Below are 26,795 nucleotides of genomic sequence, written 5' to 3'. Positions count from 1 at the left end.
AGAAAATTTTCACACCTGAGAAATGCTCAAAACATAGAAATTCAGGAAGCTGAATGAAAGTTCAGGTTCCCAAGTCCAAAATGGCAAATACCAAGACACACCATAGGAAAACTATCTTAAAGCAAGGACAAGGAGAAAATATTGCTGTTGCTAGGGAAAGGAAGAAACTGACATACAGAATAGAACCATCAAGCTCTTATCAGATTTTTCATAATAGATCCTAGAGGCAAGGAGGGAGTGCAATGACATTAAAAGCACTAAAAGATAAGAATTGTCAGCCACAAATACTCTGTCCTACTAAGTTATCCATCAATTATGCGAGAATGGCTTACATCAATGATGGCTTACATCAAAATAGGTAATGACAGCTGTTGGCGAGGTTGTGGAAAGAAAGGGACTCTGCTACACTACTGATGGGAATGCAAACTGGTGCATACCCTTTGGAAGACTGTATGGAGAGTCCTTAAACAAATAAAAATGGAATTACTTTTTAAATTTTTATTTATTTTATTTATTTTTTAAAATTTTATTTATTTTCCCTTTTGTTGCCCTTGTTGTTTTTATTGTTGTTGTAGTTATTATTGTTGTTGTCATTGTTAGACAGGACAGAGAGAAATGGGGAGAGGAGGGGGAGACAGAGAAAGATGTGAAGCGACTCCCCTGCAGGTGGGGAGCTGGGGGCTCGAACCAGGATCCTTACGCCGGTCCTTGTGCTTTGTGCCACGTGCGCTTAACCCAGTGTACTACCACCCAACTCCCGGAATTACCTTTTGATCTTGCAATACTATTCTTAGGCAAAGGACATGCAAACGTTAAGTAGAAAGGACACATGCACTGCTATGTTCATAACCGTATTATTCACAATAGGTAGAGTGGAAGCAACCAGAATGCCCATTGGCAGATAACTGGCTAAAGAAATTATGAGATATATACTCCCTTGAGACAAAATGGATGGAATTGGAGGTGATTATACTTAACGAAATAAGAGATGAAAGACAACTACTAGATGGTTTCACTCATGTTCTAGAGAACTGACATACATGAACTTGAAAAAGGAACAGATACAAATAAACTGTAAGACTGTGAGAACTATGGTGCTTATCTTTGGGATGGTGGGGACACGGAACTTTGGTGGTGGGTGTGGTATAACACTATACACTGTGATCTCACAATCTTGTAACCCACTAATAATCACAAAAAATGGAAAATAACCGAATTAGTGTCCCTAGTAGAGGTTTTAGTGGAAAAGTCTCACTGTGGAGACATTCCCCGCATGTACTTGCTATATGCTTGGCTAGAGGTAGTTCATGTCACATCTGCTCTTCTGACGATACCCTATCTGGTGGAGGAGTGCTGGTAATGACTGTTTCTATTTACACACACACATGCACACGCACACGCACACAACCTGGGGATGCCTAATGTGTTTCTTCAGCATGGGGGTCTGGCCATCCAGCTTTGTTTGCAAGACCTTTGATTGTCTTCTTTGGTCAGGTGGGCCTGATCCACTAGTCAGGTTTCCTACCTGCTAGCCTTGTACAAACTGGTTACCTGGGTGCCCACTCCAATAGCCAGGCAAATGCCATCTATGTTGTTGTTGGGCTTTTATGCAATACTTCTTGCAAAATCCCTGCTTCTCTGTCAATAAGACTTCATTCTGGTTTACTGGCTTGTGAGGCAGGCTAGGGGTTACCGAGCTACTTATATACAGGATCTGTGAACTCATAAGACATATGCAATCCTGTTGACAATCACTATAAAGGACCATCCAGTATGTTCTCCTTCTCCTCCTTCTATTCTGCTCCTCCCCCTCCCCATCCCCACTCTTCTTTTCCTTTTTTTACCAGAGCTTTGCTCAGTCCTGGCTTATAGAGTTGCTGGGGATTGAACCTGGGACTTCAGAGCCTCAGGCATGAAAGTCTGTTGTGTAAATCACTCTGCTATTTCCCAGATGCTATTCAGAACATTTTTGAGGTGGTGCATTTATTGTCTAGGGCTGCTAAAACAAAGTAACACAAATTATATGAATCAAATAATAGATATTTGCCTTATATTTCTGAAAGTTGAAGTCTAACTAAGATTGTGGCATGTGTAGGGCTGACTTCTGGGACCCCTCTTTGGCTTGAAGGTGACCATCTTCTCCCTGTGTCTGTATATCATCTTTCTTCTGGGTTCATATCACCTCTTTCTCTCAGGACATCAGTCATTAAATTAGGTCCCATATTAATGACCTCAGTTTAATTCTGTGACCTCTATAAAGATCCAGTTCTAAATATGGCCCCACTCTGAACTACTCTGGGTTAGGATATCTGCATAGGGACTTGGGGAAACACAGGCCATTCTACTCATGTGAGAATTTGTTTTAAGTTACTTGCACACTTTGGATTTTCAGCCTCAAGGGGGAGATCAGCATTCTCAACACTTTCATATTTGTGCACCTTGGCAGTCAGCTCCTTATGACAGATGCTGGAGCAGAAGCATATTTTGTAACCATGCTCAGACTAGCACAGCGAACTTACTGACTTGCTAACTTCTAGGAAGACTGTTAAGGAGATCCATTAGGAAAGAGAGATGTTATCACTGGAATTGTACATACATTGGTTGTTGTTGTTGTTTTTTTTCCCCCTAAGAGTTTATTGCGTAAAGGCTTGCCTTGTAGTTTTGTTTTTAAGTTAATTTCACTTGCTGTTAAAATTAAATACCTGAATGCTTTTTTATAATTTATTTTTCTGTTCTAGATCTAAAAGGAATTGTATTTGTCATCCAGAGTCAAAGTAATTCTTTTCATGCAAAGAGAGCAGAACAATTAAAAAAGAGCATCTTAGAGCAATCTGCACAGCTCACACAGGTATGTTGCAGTGAAGTCAGATACCTGCTCATCTGGCTCTTGATGGACTTATGTTTTCCAAAGCATCTGTACTGTAGAGAACACCTTAAGAGAGAATAGCTCTTCCTGCTCATTTTCTTTTTTTTAGGTTTTTATTAGTGACTTAATAATGATTACCAAGATTGTAAAATAACAGAGGTATAATTTCGTACAGTTCCTACCACCAGAGTTTTGTGTGCCATCCCTTATTGGAAGCTTCCCTATTCTTTTTATTTTATTTTATTTTATTTATAAAAAGGAAACACTGACAAAACCATAGGATAAGAGCGGTACAACTCCACACAGTTTCCACCACCAGACCTCCATATCCCATCCCCTCCCCTGATAGCCCTCCCATTTTTGAACCCTCTGGGAGTATGGACCCAAGGTCACTGTGAGATGCAGAAGGTGGAAGATCTGGCCCCTGCAGTTGCTTCCCTGCTGAACATGGGCATTGTCAGGTCGATCCATACTCCCAGCCTGCCTCTCTCTTTCCCTAGTGGGGCAGGGCTCTGGGGAATTGGAGCTCCAGGACACAATGGTGGTGTTGTCTGTCCAGGGAAGTCTGGTTGGCATTATGCTAGCATCTGGAATCTGGTGGCTGAAAAGAGAGCCAACATATAAAGCCAAACAAGTTGTTGACTAATTATGAACCCAAACGCTGGAGTAGTGCAGATGAAGAATTGGGGGGGGGGGTGTGTCTCCGTTTTGTAGATAGCTAGTAGGCATATTTTAGTTATTTTCCAAAGGGCCTGTGGCTATACTAGTTTTCTTTTCTTTTTTTCCCATGCCTGACATCTGATATTCAGGTGGATCCAAGCTATTGTCTGGGGAGATGATGTCATGGCTGGAAAAAGGACCAGGAAACTCGATCAGGGAAGAGAGTAGCTCCTAAATATGGGAAAGGTATATAAAATTATTGACTATAAACCCCATCGGTTTGATGTGATCTGGGGCCCATATTCAGCTTAGGAGCCTATGTGACCTCTGCATCCCTGTAGATCTGAGCTCACATTCTGTGGTCATGAGTAAGAATGTTCTAAGCTGCCCCAGTATTGGGACCCATCTTCTTCAGGTATAGCACGGAGTATGTTGTCCAGCCTCCCTTCGGAGGGTGGAACAGTCTCTACTATTGTTGATCCAAGTTGAGGGCAATGGCTTCCCTATTCTTTATCCCTCTGGGAGTATGGACCTAGGGTCATTATGGGGTGCAGAAGGTGGAAGGTCTGGCTTCTGTAATTGCTTCTCCACTGAACATGGGCATTGGCAGGTCAATCCCTACTCCCAGCCTGTCTCTCTCTTTCCCTCGTGGGGTGGGGTTCTGGGGAAACGGGGCTCCAGGACACATTAGTGAGGGCATCTGCCCAGGGAAGTCAGAGTGGTATCATAGTAACATCTGTAACTTGGTAGATGAACCTGTTCATTTTCTTATTAATTATTTAAAATGCTCTAATTGATTATTCATTTATTTATTAAATAGAGACAGGGAGGCTGATAAAGAATAAAACAGACCACAACCTTGAAGCTTCCTTCAGTGCGGTTGGGCTGGTCTCAAACCTGGGTTAAGCACATAGCAAAGCATCACAATATCCAAGTGAGCTATTTTGTCTGCCCCTTGTTAATTCCTTCCTTCCTTCCTTCCTTCCTTCCTTCCTTCCTGAGAAAGATAGGAGGAGAGAGAAAGAATCAGACATCACTCTGGTACATGTGCTGCCAGGGATTGAACTCATAACCTCCTGCTTGAGAGTCCAATGCTTTATCCACCGTGCCACTTCCTGGACCACCCCTTTGTTAATTCTTGATGCTCAAAGCATCATATTTCCTTTCTTTCTCTTTTAAAAAAGATTTTTAAATTTTATTTTAATGAGGTAGAGAGGGAGAGAGAGAGATGCCAGAACACTGCTCAGCTCTGGCTTATGGTGTGGTTGGGGATTGAACCAGGGATCTTGGAATCACAGGCATGACAGTCTGTTGCATAACTACTATGCTATCCCCAGCCTTGTGTAAAGCATACTATTTTAAATTATTGTAATTTTTAATTTATGAGAACTGTATAATTGTATAGGATTCTCTCTCTTTTTCCATAAAGTATGACAAAAGAAAGTGGAAGCAATCACTTTCTAAAGTCTGGGTTTGAAATAGAAGGTATAATTAATGCTGAAATATTTGGCCATATCTTCTAAGGCATTTTTACATGTTGAAATTAACATTTTCATTTACCTTAGTGGGGTGCTTCCTCTCTGCCTCCCTTAATCTGTTTTTGAAATGTGTTTCATTAATTGAACATGTGACTTGATTTGTAATGTGATAGCCTACAGAGATCATGGAAAGACCCATACATACAGGTACATTTTAATGTTTAAAATAGTTGTGGATAGAATCTAATGTTGTCTTGAATAATGCTAGAGATTTGGGTCAAGGAAAAAGATCTACCTTCATAGGCTTAGGCCTGTAGCCAAAACCTTCCCCTCCCCTCCAATTTCCCTGTGCTCTCTTGTGCTACATTGCTGTGGCCTTCAGGACAGAAGTGCTGGCCTGTAGATAAATGCCATCTTTTGATCTTTGCAGTGAAAGCTCTTTGGCAGAAGGCAAAGAGCCTTGATGGACTGCTTTCCTATTGTTGGTGCATTCTGCTAAAGAAAGCATTGAAAAAATAAGTAGCCTTAACACTATTTAGGGCTGAGACCCTGCTGAGAATAAGGCTTATTGTGTTTAATCTTCACATACTTACATATAATATTCACCTGACCACCCCAGACTCTTGCCAGGGCAGATTCCTTGGTAGCCCCATGTAGAGTACCTGAGTTCTCTAAAGGAAAGGGAAAAATTGCATTCAGTAGCCAGATTGTATCTTTTAAATACCATTTTTAAATTATTTTTTGTTGTTTGGTGATTGGAGATAAGAGCAGCTTGATGTCTTAATTTTTTTTTCTTTGTATGGAAACTCAACTTACTTACTTACTTATTTACTTATATATTTTGAATAAAGACAGAGAGAAAGAGAGAGCATGAGAGAGGCCCATAGCACTGAAGCTGGGTTCACACCTGGCTGCACATGGCAAAGCAGCACACTATCCAAGTGAGCTATTTCACTGGCCCAGGAACTCCACTTTTAGAGATTTTCTTCTACTAGACCTTTCCTGAGTTCCTCAGAGAGGCAGACAGGCAGCAACCTTGCTTGGAGGGGCTTGTGCCATTTGCTGGGTAGGGTAGGGAATTTAGCTCAACTGGGCCTTGATGATTACCCCAAGTGGTATAATCAGTGATGATGCCACAGCAGGTATATGTGACTTAAACACACGTGGATTAGGATGTGCTTCCCTCTGTGGGCACCTGTGACTTTGCTCACAGAAAGACTTTCTGGGGGCCCAGTCGTGACACGTCTGCTTGAGTGCGTATGTTACAATGCATAAGGATCCGGGTTCAAGCGCCCCATCCCCACCTGCAGAAGGAAAGCTTTGCAAGTGGCGAAGCAGGGCTGCAGGTGTCTCTCTGTCTCGCTCTCTCTCCCTCCCCCTTCCCTCTTGATTTCTGACTGTCTGTATCCAATAAATAAATAATAAAAAAGTAAAAAAAAAAGACATTGTCATGTAGAGGTTCACTAACATGCTTTTGATGTGTATCTTGCCCATTTAATTCACACCAGTGTTCTTTGCCATTAATGTGAAGAATTCATTTTTTGCCAACCAAAGCCAGTTGATAGTGCATACCTCCAAATTTCTTTTACTTGTCCACTGATTTTGTGTGTATGTACAGATGTGTAGCTGTCACTGTTTTGTTTGTAATCTGTTGGACAGAGACAGAGACATTGAGAAGGAAGTGGGAGGTAGAGGTGGAGAGAGAGGGAGATAATACGTGCAGCACTTATTCACAACTCGTGAAGCTTTACCCTGCAGACGGGGAAGCCGGCTGCGCCCAACCAGCTTTGTCGTCACTCTGTCCTGTTATCACTGCTTCTTTACTTGCATTTCCTCTTTTACTTTTCTTCTCCTGGGGCAGGAGGATGCTGCCGGTTCTCGGTGTATAGTGGGGATAAGGCATGTGGTTACCACTTGGTAGGAAGCCATATAAGTGATAGATTATTCCTCTCTTTAGGGAAAATGAGACTTGGGAGGGTGCCTAGGGCTGGGACCACCTGCTTCTTAGGAAGAGCCAGACTCTGAAGCGGGTAGGAACTAGGGCAAGCTCACTGAGTGCTTAGCCCTGGCTTTAGGCTCTGAGGGAGGGTGGTTATAGATTCCACTTTACTGAGTTGGGCAGTAAGAGCTCAGAATGGAGACAGTGTGCTGGTGGGGGAGAGGGACTCTTCACTGTGCCTTTAGGATGGGAGGCAAGATGGCAGGTAGAGAAGTGCAGATCAAGCAGAGCAGTGGAGACCACCAGTGCTCGTGGCTTTTTGCTAAGACAGTTGTTGAAAGCTTGTTAACTGAAGTTCCTGGCCCTGGGCCCCAGCTCCATTCCCCACCACTCATTGCCTTGCACTTCTTTGCTGGTCACATCAAGCTCCTTAGGGTTCTGAGGCTTGCCTTGCTATGATAGTCATGCCTCTGTGGTCAGGCACCCACTGTCCCTATCTTCTTCTTTTTTCTGGATATTTTGAAAATATCCAATTATTCATTTATTTTAACTGGGGGGAGGAGAGAAAGACAGAACCAAGCACTAGTCTGGCATATGCAGTGTGGGGGATCAAACTCAGGATCCTGTACATGCAAGTCCTGTACTCCGCCATGAGCCACCTCCCCAGCCGTGGACCACCACCACCACCACCATCATTCATCACCATCATCTTCTTTATGGTTATTTTTTCATTTTTAAAATTAACCAACTTTAATATTGCCTTATTATGAGCTATCAGGGCTATAGCTGTACACTGTCTTCACTACCAGAGTACTGAGTCCCCTCCCTGCTTTGGAAACTGTAGCAGTCCCCCAGTGTCACAGATAGGGGCTGACTATCATTGCTGTAACTGTCCACCGGGCTATATATTCTTACCCATGTTTCTCTATGGACCCTTATCTGACCTGCTGCATGCAGCCTTCCCGTGTGATTTCTTGACCCAGGATGGTTAGTCACTTACTCTGGTTCTACTTCTGGGTCTTGTGCAACCTTGTATCACAGACTTTTTTTTTTTTTTTTGTATTGTTACATGTTGCATGTCTGTTATGAATTCTGAGAACAGAATATATCTTGGAAATTTCAGATTTTTTTTTTTAAACTAAGCATTTGTGCTGAACCTGAATTCTTGGTGATTGTTAACAGCACTATTCATGGACTTTGTTATCTTATTTCCCTTGCTCTCTTCTATTGTACCAGACATTTCTTTGTATTCATCTTATAGTATGGCCACCTTTGATGTCTTACTAACACACACACACACCCATATTTGAAGACTAATACTTTTCTTCTCTTTTTGTTTTTCCTCTGTCGCCCCTCCAGCATATTGGGTATGCAATGATAGCATTGAATTGCTTCTGAGAGACATTGAACACATTAAAATTTTCTTTAAATAAACTATTGTGCCTGTTTTAAAATTGGTTATTAATTCTTAAGTTGATGCTATCAGTCTCTCTCATGTTAAACAGAACGGTTATTTTATTTCTCTCATTGGAGCCACAGAATTTTGGAGGAAGAGTAGAAGAACCATCTGGGTACGATTTGCTGTTAGAAAACTATACTTTTACAGTTAATTGAGTCTTTGAGAGAGAATGTGGAAAATAATCAGGAAGTACATTTAAGTGCTCTCGTGCAGACAGTCTAAGGGTGAGTTAAGGGAGCGGAAGCTTATGTTGCCATCACAAATGGTTCAGGAGTGTGTGGACTGGGCTATAGTGCTCTGTCTCTGTGTCAGTATTTTGCCTCAGACTATTGTGTCCTCTTCTGCATGGTTGAATCATAGTGTTTTTTGTTTTGTTTGTTTGTTTGTTTGTATCTAACCTAACTCACTTAGCTTAATGTCTTCAAGGATAACCCATGTCATCATATGTGAGGCATGTCCTCCTGATATAAGACTGAATGTTACTATTTTAATTTTGACCAACTCTCTCCCATGTCTGTGTTGGTACCTTCAGTCCATTATGGATGATCTTTTTTCCCCACAGGCACTATATTTTGGGGGTACTCCTTTATATTCCACTGTGACTCTCTTGTAGTGCCCTTTGCTCTGTATGGCCTCTGTCCTGCCTTTGAGATCTTCTCTGTCTCCCATGTCACTGCATGTTATGTCAAGCACACACTCAGAATGAGAAACTGTCTTTCATTGATGCATTGTTCTCAGCTTTTATAACTTTGAGAGGAAATTCATTTATTTAAATTTCCCAGTCCCATGGAAGTCTCTGCTTATGTTGACTATGTTTTCACTTAGTGAACCCATCTAGTAATTGGCTTAGCTTGCCACTAGGTGGCAATATTGCTTTTACATATAAAGACAGGTAATTAGGCATTATCATTAAACAAAACCCTCTCCCCAGGCATTTAATTTTTGTAATGATAAGTGGAACTAGAACCAGAACAATAAGGAAACCTCCCTCTCATTATCAGATAGTCTATTTTTCTTATTTTGAAATTCTCAATGAGAATAGAAGAAGCCAGTTTAGAGTATTAAAGTGGTTACAACATTTTAGCGTTTGCATTTAATTTTCTTACAAAGTTGAGAAAGTACTCTTATGACTTAGATGATCTCATTTTTGGATTAACAAGTCTTGTAGTTGAAATGGTCAGAAAGATTCCTAGAGTTTGCAACTATACTTGATTTTTTTTTTGCCTCCAGGGTTATTGCTGGGTCTCAGTGCCTGCACTACGAATCCACTGCTCCTGGAGGCTATTTTTTTCCCTTTTGTTGCCCTTGTTGTTTATTGTTGCTGTTGTTATTATTTATTGTTAGCATTATTGTTGTTATTTCTGTCATCGTTATTGGACAGGACAGAAAGAAATTGAGAAAGGACAGGAAGACTGGGAGGGGGAGAGAAAGTAGACACCTGTAGACCTGCTTCACCGCTGGTGAAGCAACCCCCCTGCAGGTGGGGAGCCGGGGGCTCAAACCGGGATCCTTACACCGGTCCTCTCACTTCACACCATGTGCGCTTAACCTGCTGCGCCACCGCCCGGTGCCCTATTTTTTTTTCTTTATAGATTTTTTATGTCACCTCTGTGATTAAAGGTAGAGATAGTTTCAAGAGTAGTATTTTAGAGAGTCGGAGATTGTTGGTAGCTAACATCAGGAAAGTATATAAAAAGTGGAACAATGATGAGCTAGCCTGGCTGGGAACTACATGGAAATAGGTAAGTGGGATGGCTGGGGAGATAACATAATGGTATGCAATGTAACTTTCATGCTTGAGGCTCTGTGCCGGGCTAGCTTCACAGGCGGGAGACAGACGACCAGAGACTCATGGCTGAGCTGTACGCAATATCTCTTTATTCATGCAGAATGCAGCACAATCTAAGCCATCTCAATTAACTGTAATCACAATCCTGTCCATATATATATATACTCGCCAAGTAGGATGTAAACAGGATGTGACATAGAGAGGGTGGAGTGAAAAGAGATTGGTGAAAATCAGGGTGTGACAAGGAGAGGGGGCGGAGCAAAAAGACATCGTGGACCAGTGGGGATTAAACCAATGCCCTGCAGGCAGGGCGGTGCTTAGTGGTTCACTTCTAGAAGCAAGTATGACTCCATAGTCTAGACTAAGTTCAAACTTGCGTTAAAATATAACTAAAGCAAATGAACTGACAAACCCCGAAACTAACTCATTGGCCCCATGTAAACTGTGGTGGTGGCTGGAGGGAAAAGAGAAGAGAGTTGGAGACATGGGTAGAAAGGACACTGGGGCCGCAGTGGTAAGGCCAGTGAGTCTTGGAGGTGGAAGGCCACAACCCTGTAGTTATGTAGGATTGCAAACCAGTGATAAACCAATAAAAGAAAGCAATTGACTTGTTTCTGAGAAAGAACAACTGAATTGAGGCCGGGAAAGGGAAAATCCCAGGCAGAAGCTGTCGGGGTATCTGTCCTCTGTACTGTGGCAGAGGGTATGGTCAGTTCTGAAACTGGAATCTGATTATGTCTTGCCAATGGTGTGCTCAGTCCGTACAAGGGAGAGGATGTCTGGGGCTTCCTGGGTGCCACCTGAAGCTCTCAGGTTATGGTTTGTATTTTTACTGTTGGTTTGTCCATTGTGAGCATTCAGGAAAGTTGCTTGGTGGAGGAGGAATAAACAGTAAGCTTCCTCATTTGAATATTTATCTGATAGCCCCAAAATATCTATTCCTCCCACACGACCAGATGTCTAGAACTGCTGCTTATTTATTCATTACTCCTGTCAGGTTGCACTTAACTGCAAAAATCTGCCAGAAATTAAGGTACAAAAATTTAATGGTCTCTGTGATGAAGCATCTTCTTTGAACTCTTTTCTGGGCTTCTGCAAGTCATTGCCTGAGCCTGTTTTGCCTCAAGGTGCTAAAATGCACTCTTAGTAAAAACGCAAACATTTTTCATCCTTGTAATGTGCATATAAAAACAGGAACTTGCACTAGCTTTCTGTCGGAACTTTAGTACTGTTCTCAGAATAGTTATTTGAACAGAAAGCTATTTTTCTTATTTTGAGAGTAATTTGGGCCATTGTAAGTTGCCGTTCTGGATATCCAGTGTTGAAGTTGTTTCTTTCTAAATCATTGTATTGGGACTTGCAGTACAGTTGGTGACACATGGGCACTATTGGTATTTCTTATCTCACCACTCGCACCCTGTCATTATGCACCAGCTCCCCAGCAACTTCTCTGTTCTGTCCTCCCCCCAAATCCTTTCCTTTGGTGCAATATACCACTCCTAGTCCAAGTTTCACCTTGTGTTTTCCCTTTCTGTCCTTGTTTCTTAAGTTTCACTTTTTTTTTTTTTGCCTCCAGGGGTTATTGCTGGGGTGAATCCACTGCTCCTGGAGGTTATTTTCCCCATTTTGTTGCCCTTATTATAGTTGTCATGGTTATTGTTGTTGGCTAGGACAGAGAAATCAAGACAGGAGGGGAAGACAGAGAGAGGGAAAGATAGACACCTGCAGACCTGCTTCACCGTTTGTGAAGTGATTCCCCTACAGGTGGGGCACTAGGGGTTCGAACCGGGATCCTTATGCCAGCCGTTGCACTCTGCGCCATATGCGCTTAACCCGCTGTGCCCAGCCCCCTTAAGTTTCACTTATAAGTGAGATCATCTGTTATTTTCTTGTTTCCGTTTGGTTTACCTCACTTAACACAGTTCCTTGGAGATCCATCCAAGATGAAGCAAAGGAGATGACTTCATCATTTTTAACAGCTAAGTAGTATCCCACTATGTTCATCTACTGCAACTTTCTTAGCCACTCACCTGTTGCTGGATTACTTCCAAGTGTTTTTCGAGTCTTATACAGTTTATAGTAACTTTGAAGGTCATAACTGTTTCTTCTACTTAACAGAGCCATCCAATCTCACCATTCTGGAATGTGATGGAGCAAAGGGCTAGAAAGAAATCAGAAAAGATAATTCTAGTCTTTTGAGTAATGATAAGGAAATTAGTAACTTTTTCATCATATAAGTGACTACACATCATGTCGCAAATTAAAAATCCAGGGGCTGGTGGTGGCGCACCTGGTTGAGTGTACATGTTACAATGTACAAGGACCCAGGTTCGAGTCCCTGGTCCCCACCTGCAGGGGGAATGCTTTGCAAGTGGTGGAGTGGTGCTACAGGTGTATCCCTCTTTATCATTCCCTTCCCTTTTGATTTCTGGTTGTCTCCATCCAATAAATAAATAAAGATAATTAAAAAATTTAAAAAACAAATTAAAAATCCAAGATAAATATAATACATAGCCAAAAATATTAGTGGGGTATGTATATTACATTAATTGTTTTTGCATATAAATGAACAATTCAAGACAATCATGGGCCCATTGAGAGAGATGATGTGTATTTGGACTGATAAAATATCTTTAAATTAAAATAGAATTCTTAAAATTTTTATTACCAGAGTACTGCTCAGCTCTGACTTATGGTGGTGCTTGGGATTGAACCTGGGACTTCAGAGCCTCGGGCATGAAAGTCATATTGCATGACCATTATGCTATCTTCCTGGTTATGTGTATTTTTTTAATAGTTAAGTCTATTTAAATATTTTATATATTTTTTATTTTATTTTATTTATTATTGAATAGAGACAGAGAGAAATGGAGAGGGCAGTGGTAGGTAGAGAGGGAGAGAGACACGTGCAGCCCTGCTTCACCACTCATGAAGCTTCCCCCTACAGGTGGGGGCCAGGGGCTTGAACCTGGGTCTTTGCACACTGTAATGTGTGCATTTAACCAGTTGCACCACTGTCTGGTTGGTTATGTGTATTTGAAGATGTTGAGGAAGTAGAAGAAAATATATAAAAAGCATGAGTTAACATAGTACTAATTGCGTTTGTGAAGCCTGAGAGAATAAAAAAATGAAGACTTTAGTCTCATAGGGTGGGAAACACAGAAAACCAGCTGGAGGAAAAGGCGGAAAATCAGTTTAGAACCTGTTTCTGGAAGGTGAACTTAGGACTTGTCAAGGAGAGCTAGGTTTCTCTCAGTCTGAGGTAAGTGCATACTCCACTAATGCTGTATGTATCTTCTTAACTGAACAGATATCTACTTTTAGTAAAAAGAAGATTTACTGTCGGGGTGGCAGGTAGAAACTGGAGTTTGTGAAGGCACAGTTTTGGGGATGAGTTAACCATGTCTTGGCAATAGAACAATCATTTAAATTTTTTAAAATTAGTATTTAATAATGATCAACAAGACCATAGAAGAAGAGAGATATAATTCCCACCACCAGAGTTCCATATCCCATCCCTTCCATTGTAAGCTTTTCTGTTTATTTTGCCTCCAGGAGTATGAACCCAGTGTCATTATGGGGTGCAGAAGGTGGAAGGTCTGGCTTCTGTAATTGCTTCTCCGCTAGTCATGGGTGTTGGCAGGTCGAGAATGTTTGAATGGTGACATGAGGAGATGGGGTTGGCACCTGGAGAGATGTGGAGTTTTTATTTTAATTTTTTCCCCTTGTTTTATTGTTGTTGTTGTTGGGTAGGACAGAGAGAAATGGAGAGAGGAGGGGAAGACAGAGACAGGGAGAGAAAGATAGACACCTGCAGACCTGCTTCAGCACCTGTGAAGCAAACCCCCTGCAGGTGGGGAGCCGGGGCTCGAACCGGGATCCTTATGCCAGCCCTTAAGATGTAGAGTTTTTAAAGGTAAATCTTTTAAGATACAAAGATACAGATTTTGAAAAAGTGCTGTTTTCCCTCTTGCACTGCACATGTTAATGTGAAGTTATAAAGACTGAGAGTTAAAAGAGGGGCACAACCCAACAGCCCTGTGAAGGTGAGGCTGAGAGAAGCCCCTAAGGAACATTTGTGTGGTGATGATTTCCTAGAAATTCAGACCCTCCAGCCTATTTTGCTTTAAATGCTGCTATGTACGTAGCATCTGTGTGTCAAGTATGACTTAGCTTTTGTTTCTTGAACCGAAAAATTTCCGTTTTTGGTGAGTGTGTGCATGAAAATTATTTCATTTTGTTTGTTACCTGACAGGAGAGCACCCAGTCTTTGGTGAACACTGTGTATCTCGTATGTATGTTGTGATGGAGAGGCCATCTTCTGAGAGTACTTTTCCCTCCTGGGATTTGGGGTTCAGTTACCAAAGGACCCCAGACTGAGATCATAGGGACTGTCGCTTCAGAAGTGCAGTAAGTATTCACACCTGCCTGGAATTATAGAAGCCATTGCTTTTCTCCAAAGGAATTTCAGAGTACGATTAGGCTGGAAACAATAAAGGATCTGAGATTAAAAAAAAAAAAAAAATCAGTGCTGCAGCAGGTTAAGTGCACATGGCTCAAAGTACAATGACCGGCGGAAGGATCCCGGTTCGAGCCCCTGGCTCCCCACCTGCAGGGGGTCACTTCACGGGCAGTGAAGCAGGTCAGCAAGTGTCTATCTCTGTCACCTCTCTCTGTCTTCCCCTCCTGTCTCGATCTCTCTCTTTCCTATGTGGCAGCAATAACAATAATAGTAACAACAACACGGGCAACAAGGGCAACAAAAATGGGAAAAAATGGCCTCCAGGAGCAGTGGATTCATAGTGTAGGCACCGACCCCCAGTGATAACCCTGGAGGCAAAAAAAAAAAAAAATCAATGCTTGTGCTTGAGTTGGTGACAGTGAAAGAGGGATTTGGGTACTATTTTGAAAGCTTTGAAGTGAGAATGTGAGCCTGAACACAGGGAAAGTGCTGTGTTTGGTTGTGGAGTTGCCTTGAATGGGTATCAGGAGAGTAAAAACTGTAGGAGTGAGTCCTGGGAGGAAGGGAAGACAGAGTTTACAGTGAAGGTAGGATCTGAAATATGGAGAGAAATAGGAATACATGAAGAGCCTTTTAAAAAAGTTTTTACTTTATTTTATTTATTTTTCTATTTTCTATGAACTTTATTTATTGGATAGAGACAGCCAGAAACTGAGAGGATACAGGGAGATAGAGAGGGAGAGATAAAGAGAGATACCTGCAGACCTGCTCCACCACTCGCAAAGCTTCCCCCTGTGACTGGGGGCTTGAACCTGGGTCCTTGCACACTATAACATGTGTGCTCCACCAGGTGTGCCACCACCTGGCCCCGAGAACCCAGTTTTAAGACAAACTGCACACAAAGAAAAACAAATTCAGAAGTGGGATATGCTTATAAGGATGATGATGATGATTTGGCGGTGGTAGGGAAGATGGTGCAATTTTAAGTTATTATGCTGGATTACATATTCTGCTTTAGAACAAATGATACCAGACTAGCTCTTAAGTATTCCCCACCTACTCTTCTTATTCCCCAAACCAGGCAGCTGTGAAGAGAACAGACAATTCTCAGTTTATTGCCTTTTTATTTTTTTTTCTGGTAAGAACTTTATTAAAAAACCTGGCAGAATCTCAAGCTTACAAATGACTGATTCTTTTTGCTTGTTCTCAAAAAATTTTGGAAACTTAAGAAGCATTAGTCAGACCTTGGCTGTTAGTTACAAAACTCCTCCTGTCCATCAGATAAGCCAGGGAAGCAGAGAAAAGCCTCTCACAGAAGTTGAAGAGAGACGCCTTGATTTCCTGTGTTTAGCAGTTTTCCTTGGCGAGGAGGCTGCATGAAGTGTTTTTTTTCAAAGGTCATTTTTTGAGAGTCCTGTCACTGTCACTAAACTTCTGTTTAGGAGAGAGCAATTAGATTCTTAATTCTTTCTAAAAAGTTCTTTTTTTTTCTTCTAGTAACTGATGGGTAGTTGTTAAATCATCACATAAAATCATCTTTTCGACTGGAGACTTGATTATGCTGGTGTTAAATAAGAGCCTATTATCTTATTCATTTAGTAAATCTTTTTTTTTTTCACTTATTAAGCAATTTCTTATTTATTTATTTATTTATTTATTTATTTTTATTTAAGAAAGGATTAATTAACAAAACCATAAGGTAGGAAGGGTACAACTCCACACAATTCCCACCACCCAATCTCCATAACCCACCCCCTCCCATGATAGCTTTCCCATTCTCTAGCCCTCTGGGAGCATGGACCCAGGGTCGTTGAGGGTTGCAGAAGGTAGAAGGTCTGGCTTCTGTAATTGCTTCCCCACTGAACATGGGCGTTGACTGGTCGGTCCACACTCCCAGTCTGCCTCTCTCTTTCCCTAGTAGGGTGGGTCTCTGGGGAAGCTAAGCTCCAGGACACATTGGTGGGGTCTTCAATCCAGAGAAGCCTGGCCAGCATCCTGGTGGCATCTGGAACCTGGTGACTGAAAAGAGAGTTAACATACGAGGCCAAACAAATTGTTGAGCAATCATGGATCCAAAGCTTGGAATAGTGGAGAGGAAGTGTTAGGGAGGTACTCACTGCAAACTCTAGTGTACTTCTGCTTCCAGGCATATATTTTGCAGTAATTTATAGATATGTGTGAACATAAGCTCTCTCTCACAGAAAGTGGTGTATATCTAGGTTATGGGACTTTGTTAGAAAGTGAACCACCTGAGATGAAATTAGAGTGTACTATAAAAGGAAAGGTGTCACCCGAGTAATGAAGCTGAAGGGTTGTCATTCCACACGTGAAGTCTCTGGACACAGTCTGAAGTGAAGCATGCTGAGGTGGCAATCGTTGTGTTGGTTACGTTGTGATCGGCGGCTGCAATATTATTTGGTATGGATTGGGAGAGGCATACGGGAAAGTGGGCCCTATCCAAGGGTTCCAGGACTGGGGGAAGTAGGGGCTCTATAGTGGAGATGTGAGGTTCCTGCTGTCTTAGGGTTCAAAAAGACAATCGATAGTTAATGTTATCATCACATTATTTGTTAATTGGGTTAACTTTGAAAAGTCCCTTTGTTAGGGTTTGCTGTACAGTACCCAATATCTTGTATATCTGTATAGCTGTATATCTTGTATATCTTGTATATTGTATAGCTGTGCTATTGGATGCTTCTGATCTACTTGGTCTAGGCTTTTGAGAGAGTCTGCATATCAAATACACAGCCTATATATTAAAAAGATTCAGTTTGTCTTTTGAAAAACTTTGAGACATACAATTGATTTTCCCCCTCTCATATTAATTAACTAGTGATTTATATGTCTACATTTTGCTAGGAGTGTACATAAACACCATTCCCACCACCCAAAGACTGTGACCCATCCCTCCCACCCACTCCCACCCCCCACTGTCCCAGGAAGCTGCATGTCTACCCCTCACCACAGGGTTTTTACTTTGGTGCCCTACTTACAATTTGATCAGGTCCTGCTTTTAGTTTCCCTTTCAGATCTTCTTACTCAATTTCTGTTGATGAGTGGGATCATTCCATATTCATCTTCATCTTTCTGACTTAGCTCACTTAACATAATTCCTTCTAGCCCTGTCCAAGATGGGTCAGAGAAGGTGGGTTCATTGTTCTTGATAGCTGCATAGTATTCCATTGTGTATATATACCACAACTTCCTCAGCCACTCATCTGTTGTTGGGCACCTGGGTTGCTTCCAGGTTTTAGCTATTATGAATTGTGCTGCTATGAACATAGGAGTACACACCTCTTTTTGGTTGGGTGTTATGGAGTCCTTGGGGTATAACCCCAGGAGAGGAATTACTGGATCATATGGAAGGTCCATGTCTAGCCTTGTGAGAGTTTTCCAGACTGCTCTCCACAGAGGCTGTACCAATTTACATTCCCACCAGCAATGTAAAAGGGTTCCTCTGTCCCCACATCCTCTCCAGCATTTGTTGCTGCTGTCCTTTTTGATATATGCCATTCTTACAGGAGTGAGGTGGTATCTTAGTGTTGTCTTAATTTGCATTTCTCTGACTATCAGTGACATAGAGCAGTTTTTCATATATTTGTTTGCCTTTTGGATCTCCACTAAGGTGAATGTTTTGTTCATATCCTCTGCCCATTTTTGGATTGGGTCATTTGCTTTTTTGGTGCTAAGTTTGCTGAGCTCTTTATATATTTTGGTGATTAGTTTCTTGTCTGATGTCTGGCATGTGAAGATCTTCTCCCATTCTGTGAGGGGTCTCTCTGTTTGTTTAATAGTTTCTTTGGATGTGCAGAAGCTTTTCAATTTGATGTAGTCCCATTGGTTTGTTTCTGCTTTAGTCTTCCTTGCAATTGGGTTTGATTCATCAAAGATGTCCTTGAGGTGTAGGTGGGAAAGTGTTTTACCAATGTTTTCCTCTAAGTATTTGATTGTTTCTTGTCTGACATCTAGGTCTTTGATCCATTTGGAGTTGATTTTTGTTTCTGGTCAGATAAAGTGGTTCAATTTCATTCTTCTGCATGTTTCAACCCAGTTTTCCCAGCACCATTTATTGAAGAGATCCTCCTTTTTCCATTTAATCCTTTGGGCCCCCTTATCAAAGATTAGATGCCCATAGGTGTTGGGATTCATTTAGTAAATCTTTATCTTATGGTTAATTTATCGTGCAAGAGGCTGGATAAGATATCCCAGGGCAGGGGGATAGAACATTGAGACCAAGCCCACCTCCTCAGAGCCTTCCTCAGGAATGAATGTAGAAAACTTTGCCATGAGCATTTGGCTCTTTGCATTTGAAAACTCTCCTGACCCATTAGATTAGAAGAGATGGGGTCAGGTGGTGGCATACCTGGTTAAGCATTCACATGACCATACAGTGCACAAGGACCCATGTCATGTCCCTGGTCCCCACCTGCAGGGGGAAAGCTTCATAGGTGGTGAAGCAGGGCTGCAGGTGTCTCTGTCTCTCTCCTTCACCCCTCTCAACTTCTCTCTGTTTCTATTCAATAATAATAATGATGATGAAGGAATGGAAGAGACCAGATTATGAAACCTCAGAGCTCAGGGGTCAGCAGCCTGGGAGGGCTAGTGGTCAATTGACTGTTGCCACTCAGGGTTCTGACTCCAGAGCAAGAGACTCAAGGAAGCCATCACTGTATCACTCCTGGTGGTCAGAATGAAAGCAGGAGAGTGAGGGGAGATAGTTTAATGTTTATGCAAAGAGACTGTCATACCTGAGGCTCCAAAGTCCCAGGTTCAATCCCCCACACCACCATAAGCCAGAGCTGAGCAGTGCTCCAATTTAAAAAAAAGTCAGAGTGACAGTAGGCACCAGCTTAAGTGCCATCCTGTGCAAATGTGCAGAGGAGGTGAGGGTTATATGCGGCAGCACCCACACGACCCATAATACCCAGGAGGTGCTGTTGTGGATGGTGTCCACTCTTCAGAAGACTCACTGAAGTGGGGAGAAACCTACTCCACATGGTGCTGTGAGACCATAGACAAGGAGGCAGCCAACCCTGCTGGCAACATCTCTTTTTAATATGGGTTTTATTTGATTTATTGAATAGAGACAGAGTAATCGGGAGGGGGTGGGGTGGAGAGGTAGGGAGAGAGAAAAGGAGATACCTGTAGCACTTCTTCCCCATCCATGAAGCTTCCTTCTGCACTAGGGCCTGGCAGCTTGAACCAGGGTCCTCATACATTGTAACATAAACACTTTATGAGGTGTGGCACCTCCCTCTACTGTCTCTTTGTGAAAACTGGTGGTTATCAGAGGAGGTGGGGAGGCAAAGGATTTTGGTGGTGACAGTGGAACTGTACCCTTGAAATCTTATAATCTTGTGAGCCACTGTTAATTCACCAGTTACAAAAGAAGAATGTAGCAGAGTCACATAGAGGTGAAGCAGCATGCTCAGGTCGCATAGCTCAGAAGAAATGGAGCAAGGATTTGGCTCCAGAAAGCAAATCTTTAAATGCTAAACTTTACTGCCTTTTGTGAATTAATGGACAATTAGTTACAAGAGATTTATACCAGCTATTAAAATGTACTTAAAAATATACTTAGTAATGCCTTTTCAAAGTAGTTTCAGTATATACACATTTTTAAAAATAAATAATAGTGTTTTTCTTTTGTTAGTAAAGGACAGTTAATGATTAAGACAAATATTTGGTAAAATATTTCTTTTTAAAATATACTCAGATTTTTTGGGAAGATATGTTATTATAACATCACATTTAATCTATGGGTCCATAAATGAATACTGGACTTTTAAAGTCTAATACATCTGTCTGATATGTGTTCCAAATAGCATATTATGTGTCTCTGTTATTACCTCATAAGATATACCTACTTCTTATGGAAGAAATGATAACAATAAGCAGATGGTAATGTTCATCCTGATTTATTTGACTCAGTTCAGTGTCTCAATACTATATCATAGTTGGAGATTGGAAGTACAGTTGAACTGGAGTCAGTCTTAAATGAGAGTTTAGACCCTTTTCCTAGGGGCTGTTCAGTGGCACACCTGTTCAGTGCACACATTACTATGTGTGAGGACTGGGTTTGACTTTAGGAATAGTAAAGTAAGTTTGCAGGTGTCTTTCTCTCTTCCTCTCTAACCCCCTCTCAATTTCTTTCTGTCCTATCAAATAAAAATAAATAATTCTCTGTTTCTCTCCCGCACTATTTCCCCTTCCCCTCACAATTTCTCTGTCTCTATTCAAAATAAATAAAGATTAAATAAATAAATAAAGGAAAAATGGCTGCTGGGAGCAGTGGATTCATCACACAGGCACCAAGCCCCAGCGATAACAGTGGTGGCAATTAATATACGTACTGAACAAAAATACCTTATCTCTTGTTTCCTAATTGACAGGTTGGTCTGAGTAATGAGAGTGAACTAGACCATAAATTCATATGTCACTAAACTTATATTTTAAATTAAGGTATGGACAAGTTACAAATATTAGGAAACAGTCTCTTGATACCGGAAAAAGCCAATAGCATGAAGTGTAATTGGTTGAACTCTTTCCAGAGAGGCAGGAAAGTTAAAGTGGTTCAGAACCAAATTTGCCTAATAATTGTTTATATGATACTTAAAATATTAATCTGTTTTAATCTATGTTCAAGTGTGTGCTCCTTCATCCATACTATTAACATTTCTAGCTATGAAATTTTTATAGCTTTCCTCCTATATCAAAAGCAATGTGCTTGCCTCGTTCATAGAGCATTTTTAGAATGTTCAGCTGGGGAATAAAATCCCTTTCCCAAAGGAAGATGACGAATATATAAGAAGCAGGTAATGGGAGCCTCACTTCCCCAGAGTCCCACCCCACTAGGGAAAGAGAGAGGCAGGCTGGGAGTATGGATTGACCTCTTGACGCCCATGTTCCATGGGGAAGCAGTTACAGAAGCCAGACCTTCCACCTTCTGCATCCCACAATGACCTTGGGTCCATACTCCCAGAGGGTTAAAGAATAGGAAAGCTGTCAGGGGAGGGGATGGGATGCGGAGTTCTGTTGGTGGGAATTGTGTGGAGCTGTACCCCTCTTATCCTATGGCTTAGTCAATGTTTCCTTTTTATAAATAAACAGTAATAAAAAAAAGAAGCAGGTAATACATTAGAGTGGTGGTTTTGAATATTTTTATTCACAGTAATTATCAGTGATTTTTGTTTTCCTTAGTTTTTAAAGATTTATTTAATTTTGTATGAGGTAGAGAGTGTTTTATATGAAAGTGAGAGAAAGCCAGTGTACCACTCCAGTATGTGTGGTACTGAGGACAGAACTGGAAGCCTCATACAGGCAAGTCCTGCTCTCTACCAGTTGAGATGTTTTCCTGGCTGCTGTTAGGGATTTTAAATGTGAATACAGGGCAGGATAGATAGCATAATGGCTATGTAAAAAACTTATGTTTGAGACTTTGAGGCTCCAAGTTCATTCCCCCACACTACCATTAACCAGAGCTGAGCAGTGCACTGGCTAAAAAAAACAAAACAAAACATATATATATATATATATATATATATATATATATATATCTTGACCTTGTTAAAAATCTGTGTTCTAGGGTTGAAGAGATAGTATAACGGTTATACAGAGACTTTCATGCCTGAAGCTCTGAGGTCCCAGGTTCAGTCCCCAGCACTACCATGAGTCAGAGCTGAGAAGTGTCCTGGTTTTGATTGCCCCACCTCTAATTAAAAAATAAAATGAACTATTAAAAAATAAGAATCTATGTTCTAGGGAAGTGCTGGCTTAAAGTACAATAGGCTTTCTGACCTTAAAGTGCTTATTAGAACACTGTTAGATGCTATGAAGAAAATAACTTTAGTCTTTGGTTTAATGAGAGAAATATAGTTGACGTAAGAAATTTAAATTACTGTGACATTTGGACTACATGAAACTGAAAAGCTTCTACATATTAAAAGCAAGCTACACAAGATAACCAGGCAACCCAGCACGTGGGAGAAGATATCTGCCCATCACATATCTGATAAGTAACTGATAACAAATATCTATACAGAATTGGTACAGATCTACAAAAGAAGTAAACTAACCCAATAAAGAAGTGGATCAAGGAATTAAAGAAGAGATACACATGGCCCACAGACACATGAAGAAATGCTCCACTTCACTTATCATTAAATTATATTAAATGCAATGAAAACCACATGTGTGAGAATGGCCTACACCAACAAAACAGGAAATGGCAGGTGTTAGAGAAGTTGTGGAGAAAAAGGGACTCTGTTACACTGCTGGTGGGAATGCAAACTGGTGCAGCCTCTTTGGAAACTGTATGAAGAGTCCTTAAATAAAAATGGAAGGACTGTACGATCCAGCAATACCATTCTTAGGCATTTATCCAAAGGACACACAAACACTAGTTCAAAGGAACATATGCACCTGTATGTTCATAACTGCATTATTCACAGTGGCCAAAGGATGGAAGCAGCCTAAATGCCCATCCACAGGTAACTGGCTAATGAAGTGATGGGATATATATTTCATGGGATACTACTCAGGAAAGATGGTAATGTATCCTTTGAGACAAAATGGATGGAACTGGATTTGACTATACTTTGTGAAATAAGATGAAAGAGAACTACCAGATAGTTTCACTCATGTGGAATCTAGAGAACTGATACACATCTACTTGCAAATAACAGCAATAAATACATACACACTCTGCAAGCAAACTGTTTCTTTCTTTTTTTTTTTTAATTATTTATTTTTGAGAGAGAAGCAGAGAGAGAGACACACACACGCACAGAGAAACACCAGAGCACTGCTCAGCTCTGGTTTATGTGGTGTGAGGGATTAAACCTGGGATTTAGAAGCCTCAGGCATGAGAGTCTGTTTGCATAACCATTATGCTGTCTCCCCCACCCAAGCAAACTGTTTCTAAGATTTGTGAAAATCATGGTGTTTCTTTTTAGGACATGGGAAGGTTTGGACATGGGATTTTGGTGGTGGATGTTGTATGTAACTATACATTGTAAATTTAAAATACTGTAACCCACTATTAATCACAAATAAAAATAAAAGAATACTGTGATTAAACACACACAAAGACTATACTTCTTTGAAAGCAAAATCCTTGAATTGCATCCATTTCCCCTCAAAAATAAATAAATAAAATTAAACTACATTTTAGCTGCATCAGATGGCTTCAAAAATGGATAGTAAAAATTTTGTCATCTTGACAAAGTATTTTCATTTTTTCTGGTTCCTGTCTGGTCTCTGTTCACATATCAGTTTGTTTTACAGTTGGAGCTATGTACATTTTTCCATCGAACATAAAAATAATTCTACTGTTATAAAATTTTCATTCTGATTTCTGTGGCTTTATAATACTTCATTTACTACCTTTTTATAGAACATATGTGAGTCTTTGCTATCTTAGCAGTCTCCTATAATTTAACATTTTATATAAATATTCATTTCACAATTTCTTCACTCATGATATCGGTTCTCATATAATCTTATGAATATAAGTACCTATATTCATATGTAAATTTTAAAAAGGCAATGAAAATTACTGTATACATGAGAAGCAACAATAGAAAATCTGTGAATTTTACTAGGTAACTGCTAGTTAAGTTTTTAAATTTGCTTTTTCTGATGCTGGTCCTTGCACTTTGCACTACGTGTGCTTAACCCACTGTGCTACCGCCCGACCCCCAAGTTTGCTTTTTCTGATATGCTACATTGTTAGTCTGAGTTAGCCTTTGAGTGCTGTTTTTACATTTAATGGGGGGTAAAATAAATACTACATGAAAAAATAAATGAAACTTATTAGGTGTTAAATTACATTCTTTTCTTTTTTATTTTTTTAATATTTTATTTTCTTTTGTTGCCTTTGCTTTTTTTATTGTAGTTATTATTATTGTTATTGATGTCATCATTGTTGGATAGGACAGAGAGAAATGGAGAGAGGAGGGGAAGACAGAGAAGGGGAGAGAAAGACACCTGCAGACTTGCTTCACCACCTGTGAAGCGACTCCCCTGTAGGTGGGCTGCGGGGGGTGGGGGGGCTCGAACCGGGATCCTTATGCCAGCCTTTGTGCTTAGCGCCACGTGCACTTAATCCGCTGCACTACCACCTGACTCCCTAGTTTGGAATTATTAAATTATTTTGTTTAGGGTAGTTGCTAAGAGATAGTTCATATAAAGCACAAAACACACTGAAGTTTGTTATGGGGTGGGAGTGCTGAAACCTATTAGATACTTGACTTTTGGCTTTTAATACCTTACAATATACTGAGTAGATATTCCCTTTTATGTCTATGAATTTTAAAATGATATCATTATTCTGTTGCCATTGTTGTTTGAACACCTATGGATTATGTTTCTAGTAATTAGTCCCTTATTCTTCATTATCATGGTATTTAAGTGTTTTTCAGGCACTTAAAAATAGTTTTTACTCTTCCCACATGAAGTAAAGCGGATATTGTATGCTCTTGTTTACTATCCCAGGTGTTTTATTTCTTGTGTGCTCCCTACAAAAACTGGTTTTATGCCTCTGAGTTATCTCTGATTTCATCACAAACTTCAGCTCAGGCACTATTTGGTGCCAGAGTGGTGGAGAGCTTGTGCAGATTTAACTAAAATCCTTATTTCCAGCAGCATCTGAAAAGAGGGAATTAAGTGGCATGAGAAATAAAATGTAGAGTCTTTAAAAAAATCTGAATTTTAAAATTGAGTCTTTTAAAATGCAGTGATCATATTTTATTTTTACTTATTTCTGTTGTATGATAACTTTTTTTTTTTTTTTTTTTTTTTAGGAACTCCCCAGTGTCCTTCTTCTTCATCAGCTGGCAAAGCAGGAGGGTGCCTGGACCATCCTTCCAATATTACCACAGTACGTGCAACTTTACATGTGTAAATGACAGTATCTGACCATTTGTAGACTCCATTTGTTTGTTTGTTCTTTGTTTTAAGAGAGCGTGATTTTCCTTGAAGTCAGTAAGTGAAATAAATCTGAACTCTACATTCTATGATTGCTTAGTAAAATTTCCTCAGGGTTCTTAATTAGGAACAGCCTTTCATGAATGGAAAACATAAAATATATTTCATTCATTCAGTCACTCATTATTATTATTATTATTTTTTTTTTTCGTGAAACTGAGACCTCACACATTTGTGATCTTACCACTCCTGGAGCTCCCCCCCGTGCTCCCCTGTGGTGCTACAGCTCAAACCTGGGTGAGTTGTCTCTCCAGCCCTTTGCTCTTAAGGATAAAATGTTGGGGTCAGGAATTGAGTCAGTGAACTAGAGCACAGACATGCCTTTTCCATGCCTCTGGTCCTGGGTCCTACCCCCAGCACCACAAGGAAACACCATAGCTAGCACCAAGGAGAGCAGTACTCTGATGTCTCACTTTCTCCTTTCCTCCCCCTCCCTACCAAATACAGAGTAAAAATTGGGCTGGGAGGTTGCTCACTAGTATCAGGTGTACGAAAGCCCCTGGGTTCTTTCTCTGGCACTACATAAAGATAACACGCTGATATACTTTATATTTGTAATTAGAAGTTTTGTCTTCTGAACTGATTTCATTACAGAAAGAAGTAACTTTGAGAACTTTTAACTGTTGTGGGCTGGGAATTGGCACAGTGGATCAGCACTGGGTGCTGAAGCATGAGGTTTTGGGTTCAGTCCACAGCGTCACATGTGCTGGAGTGATGCTCTGGTTCTCAGTCTTTCTCTCTCATAAACAAATTCCAGGGGTTTTTGTATCTGGTTCTCAGAGGAATTTGTTTTTCTCTTTTTTTTTTTTAAATAATTTATTTCTTTATTGGGGAATTAATGTTTTACATTCAACAGTAAATACAATAGTTTATACATGCATAACATTCCCCAGATTCCCATTCAACAATACAACCCCCACTATGTCATTCATCATCTTTCATGGACCTGTATTCTCCCCACCCACCCACCCACCCTAGAGTCTTTTACTTTGGTGCAATACTCCAATTCCATTTCAGGTTCAACTTGTGTTTTCTTTTCTAATCTTGTTTTTCAACTTCGGCCTGAGAGTGAGATCATCCCATATTCATCCTAACCCATATTCATCCTTCTGTTTCTGACTTATTTCACTCAATATGATTTTTTCAAGGTCCATCC

At 40.6% G+C, this 26,795-nt stretch overlaps 1 protein-coding gene across 1 annotated transcript in view; it reads left to right on the top strand.

Moving 5' to 3' along the window:
• Positions 1-26,795, top strand: part of B3GLCT (beta 3-glucosyltransferase) — a 135,729-nt gene that overhangs the window by 39,898 nt on the left and 69,036 nt on the right. Inside the window, exons 4-5 of the mRNA XM_060191657.1 lie at positions 2,739-2,848; positions 25,456-25,532. Coding sequence (XP_060047640.1) covers positions 2,739-2,848; positions 25,456-25,532 — 187 coding nt within the window. The remainder of the gene's footprint in view (positions 1-2,738; positions 2,849-25,455; positions 25,533-26,795) is intronic.

Source organism: Erinaceus europaeus, chromosome 5 (assembly GCF_950295315.1).
Source record: "Erinaceus europaeus chromosome 5, mEriEur2.1, whole genome shotgun sequence".
NCBI classification, from domain to species: domain Eukaryota; kingdom Metazoa; phylum Chordata; class Mammalia; order Eulipotyphla; family Erinaceidae; genus Erinaceus; species Erinaceus europaeus.
This window is presented reverse-complemented; position numbering and strand designations above follow the sequence as displayed.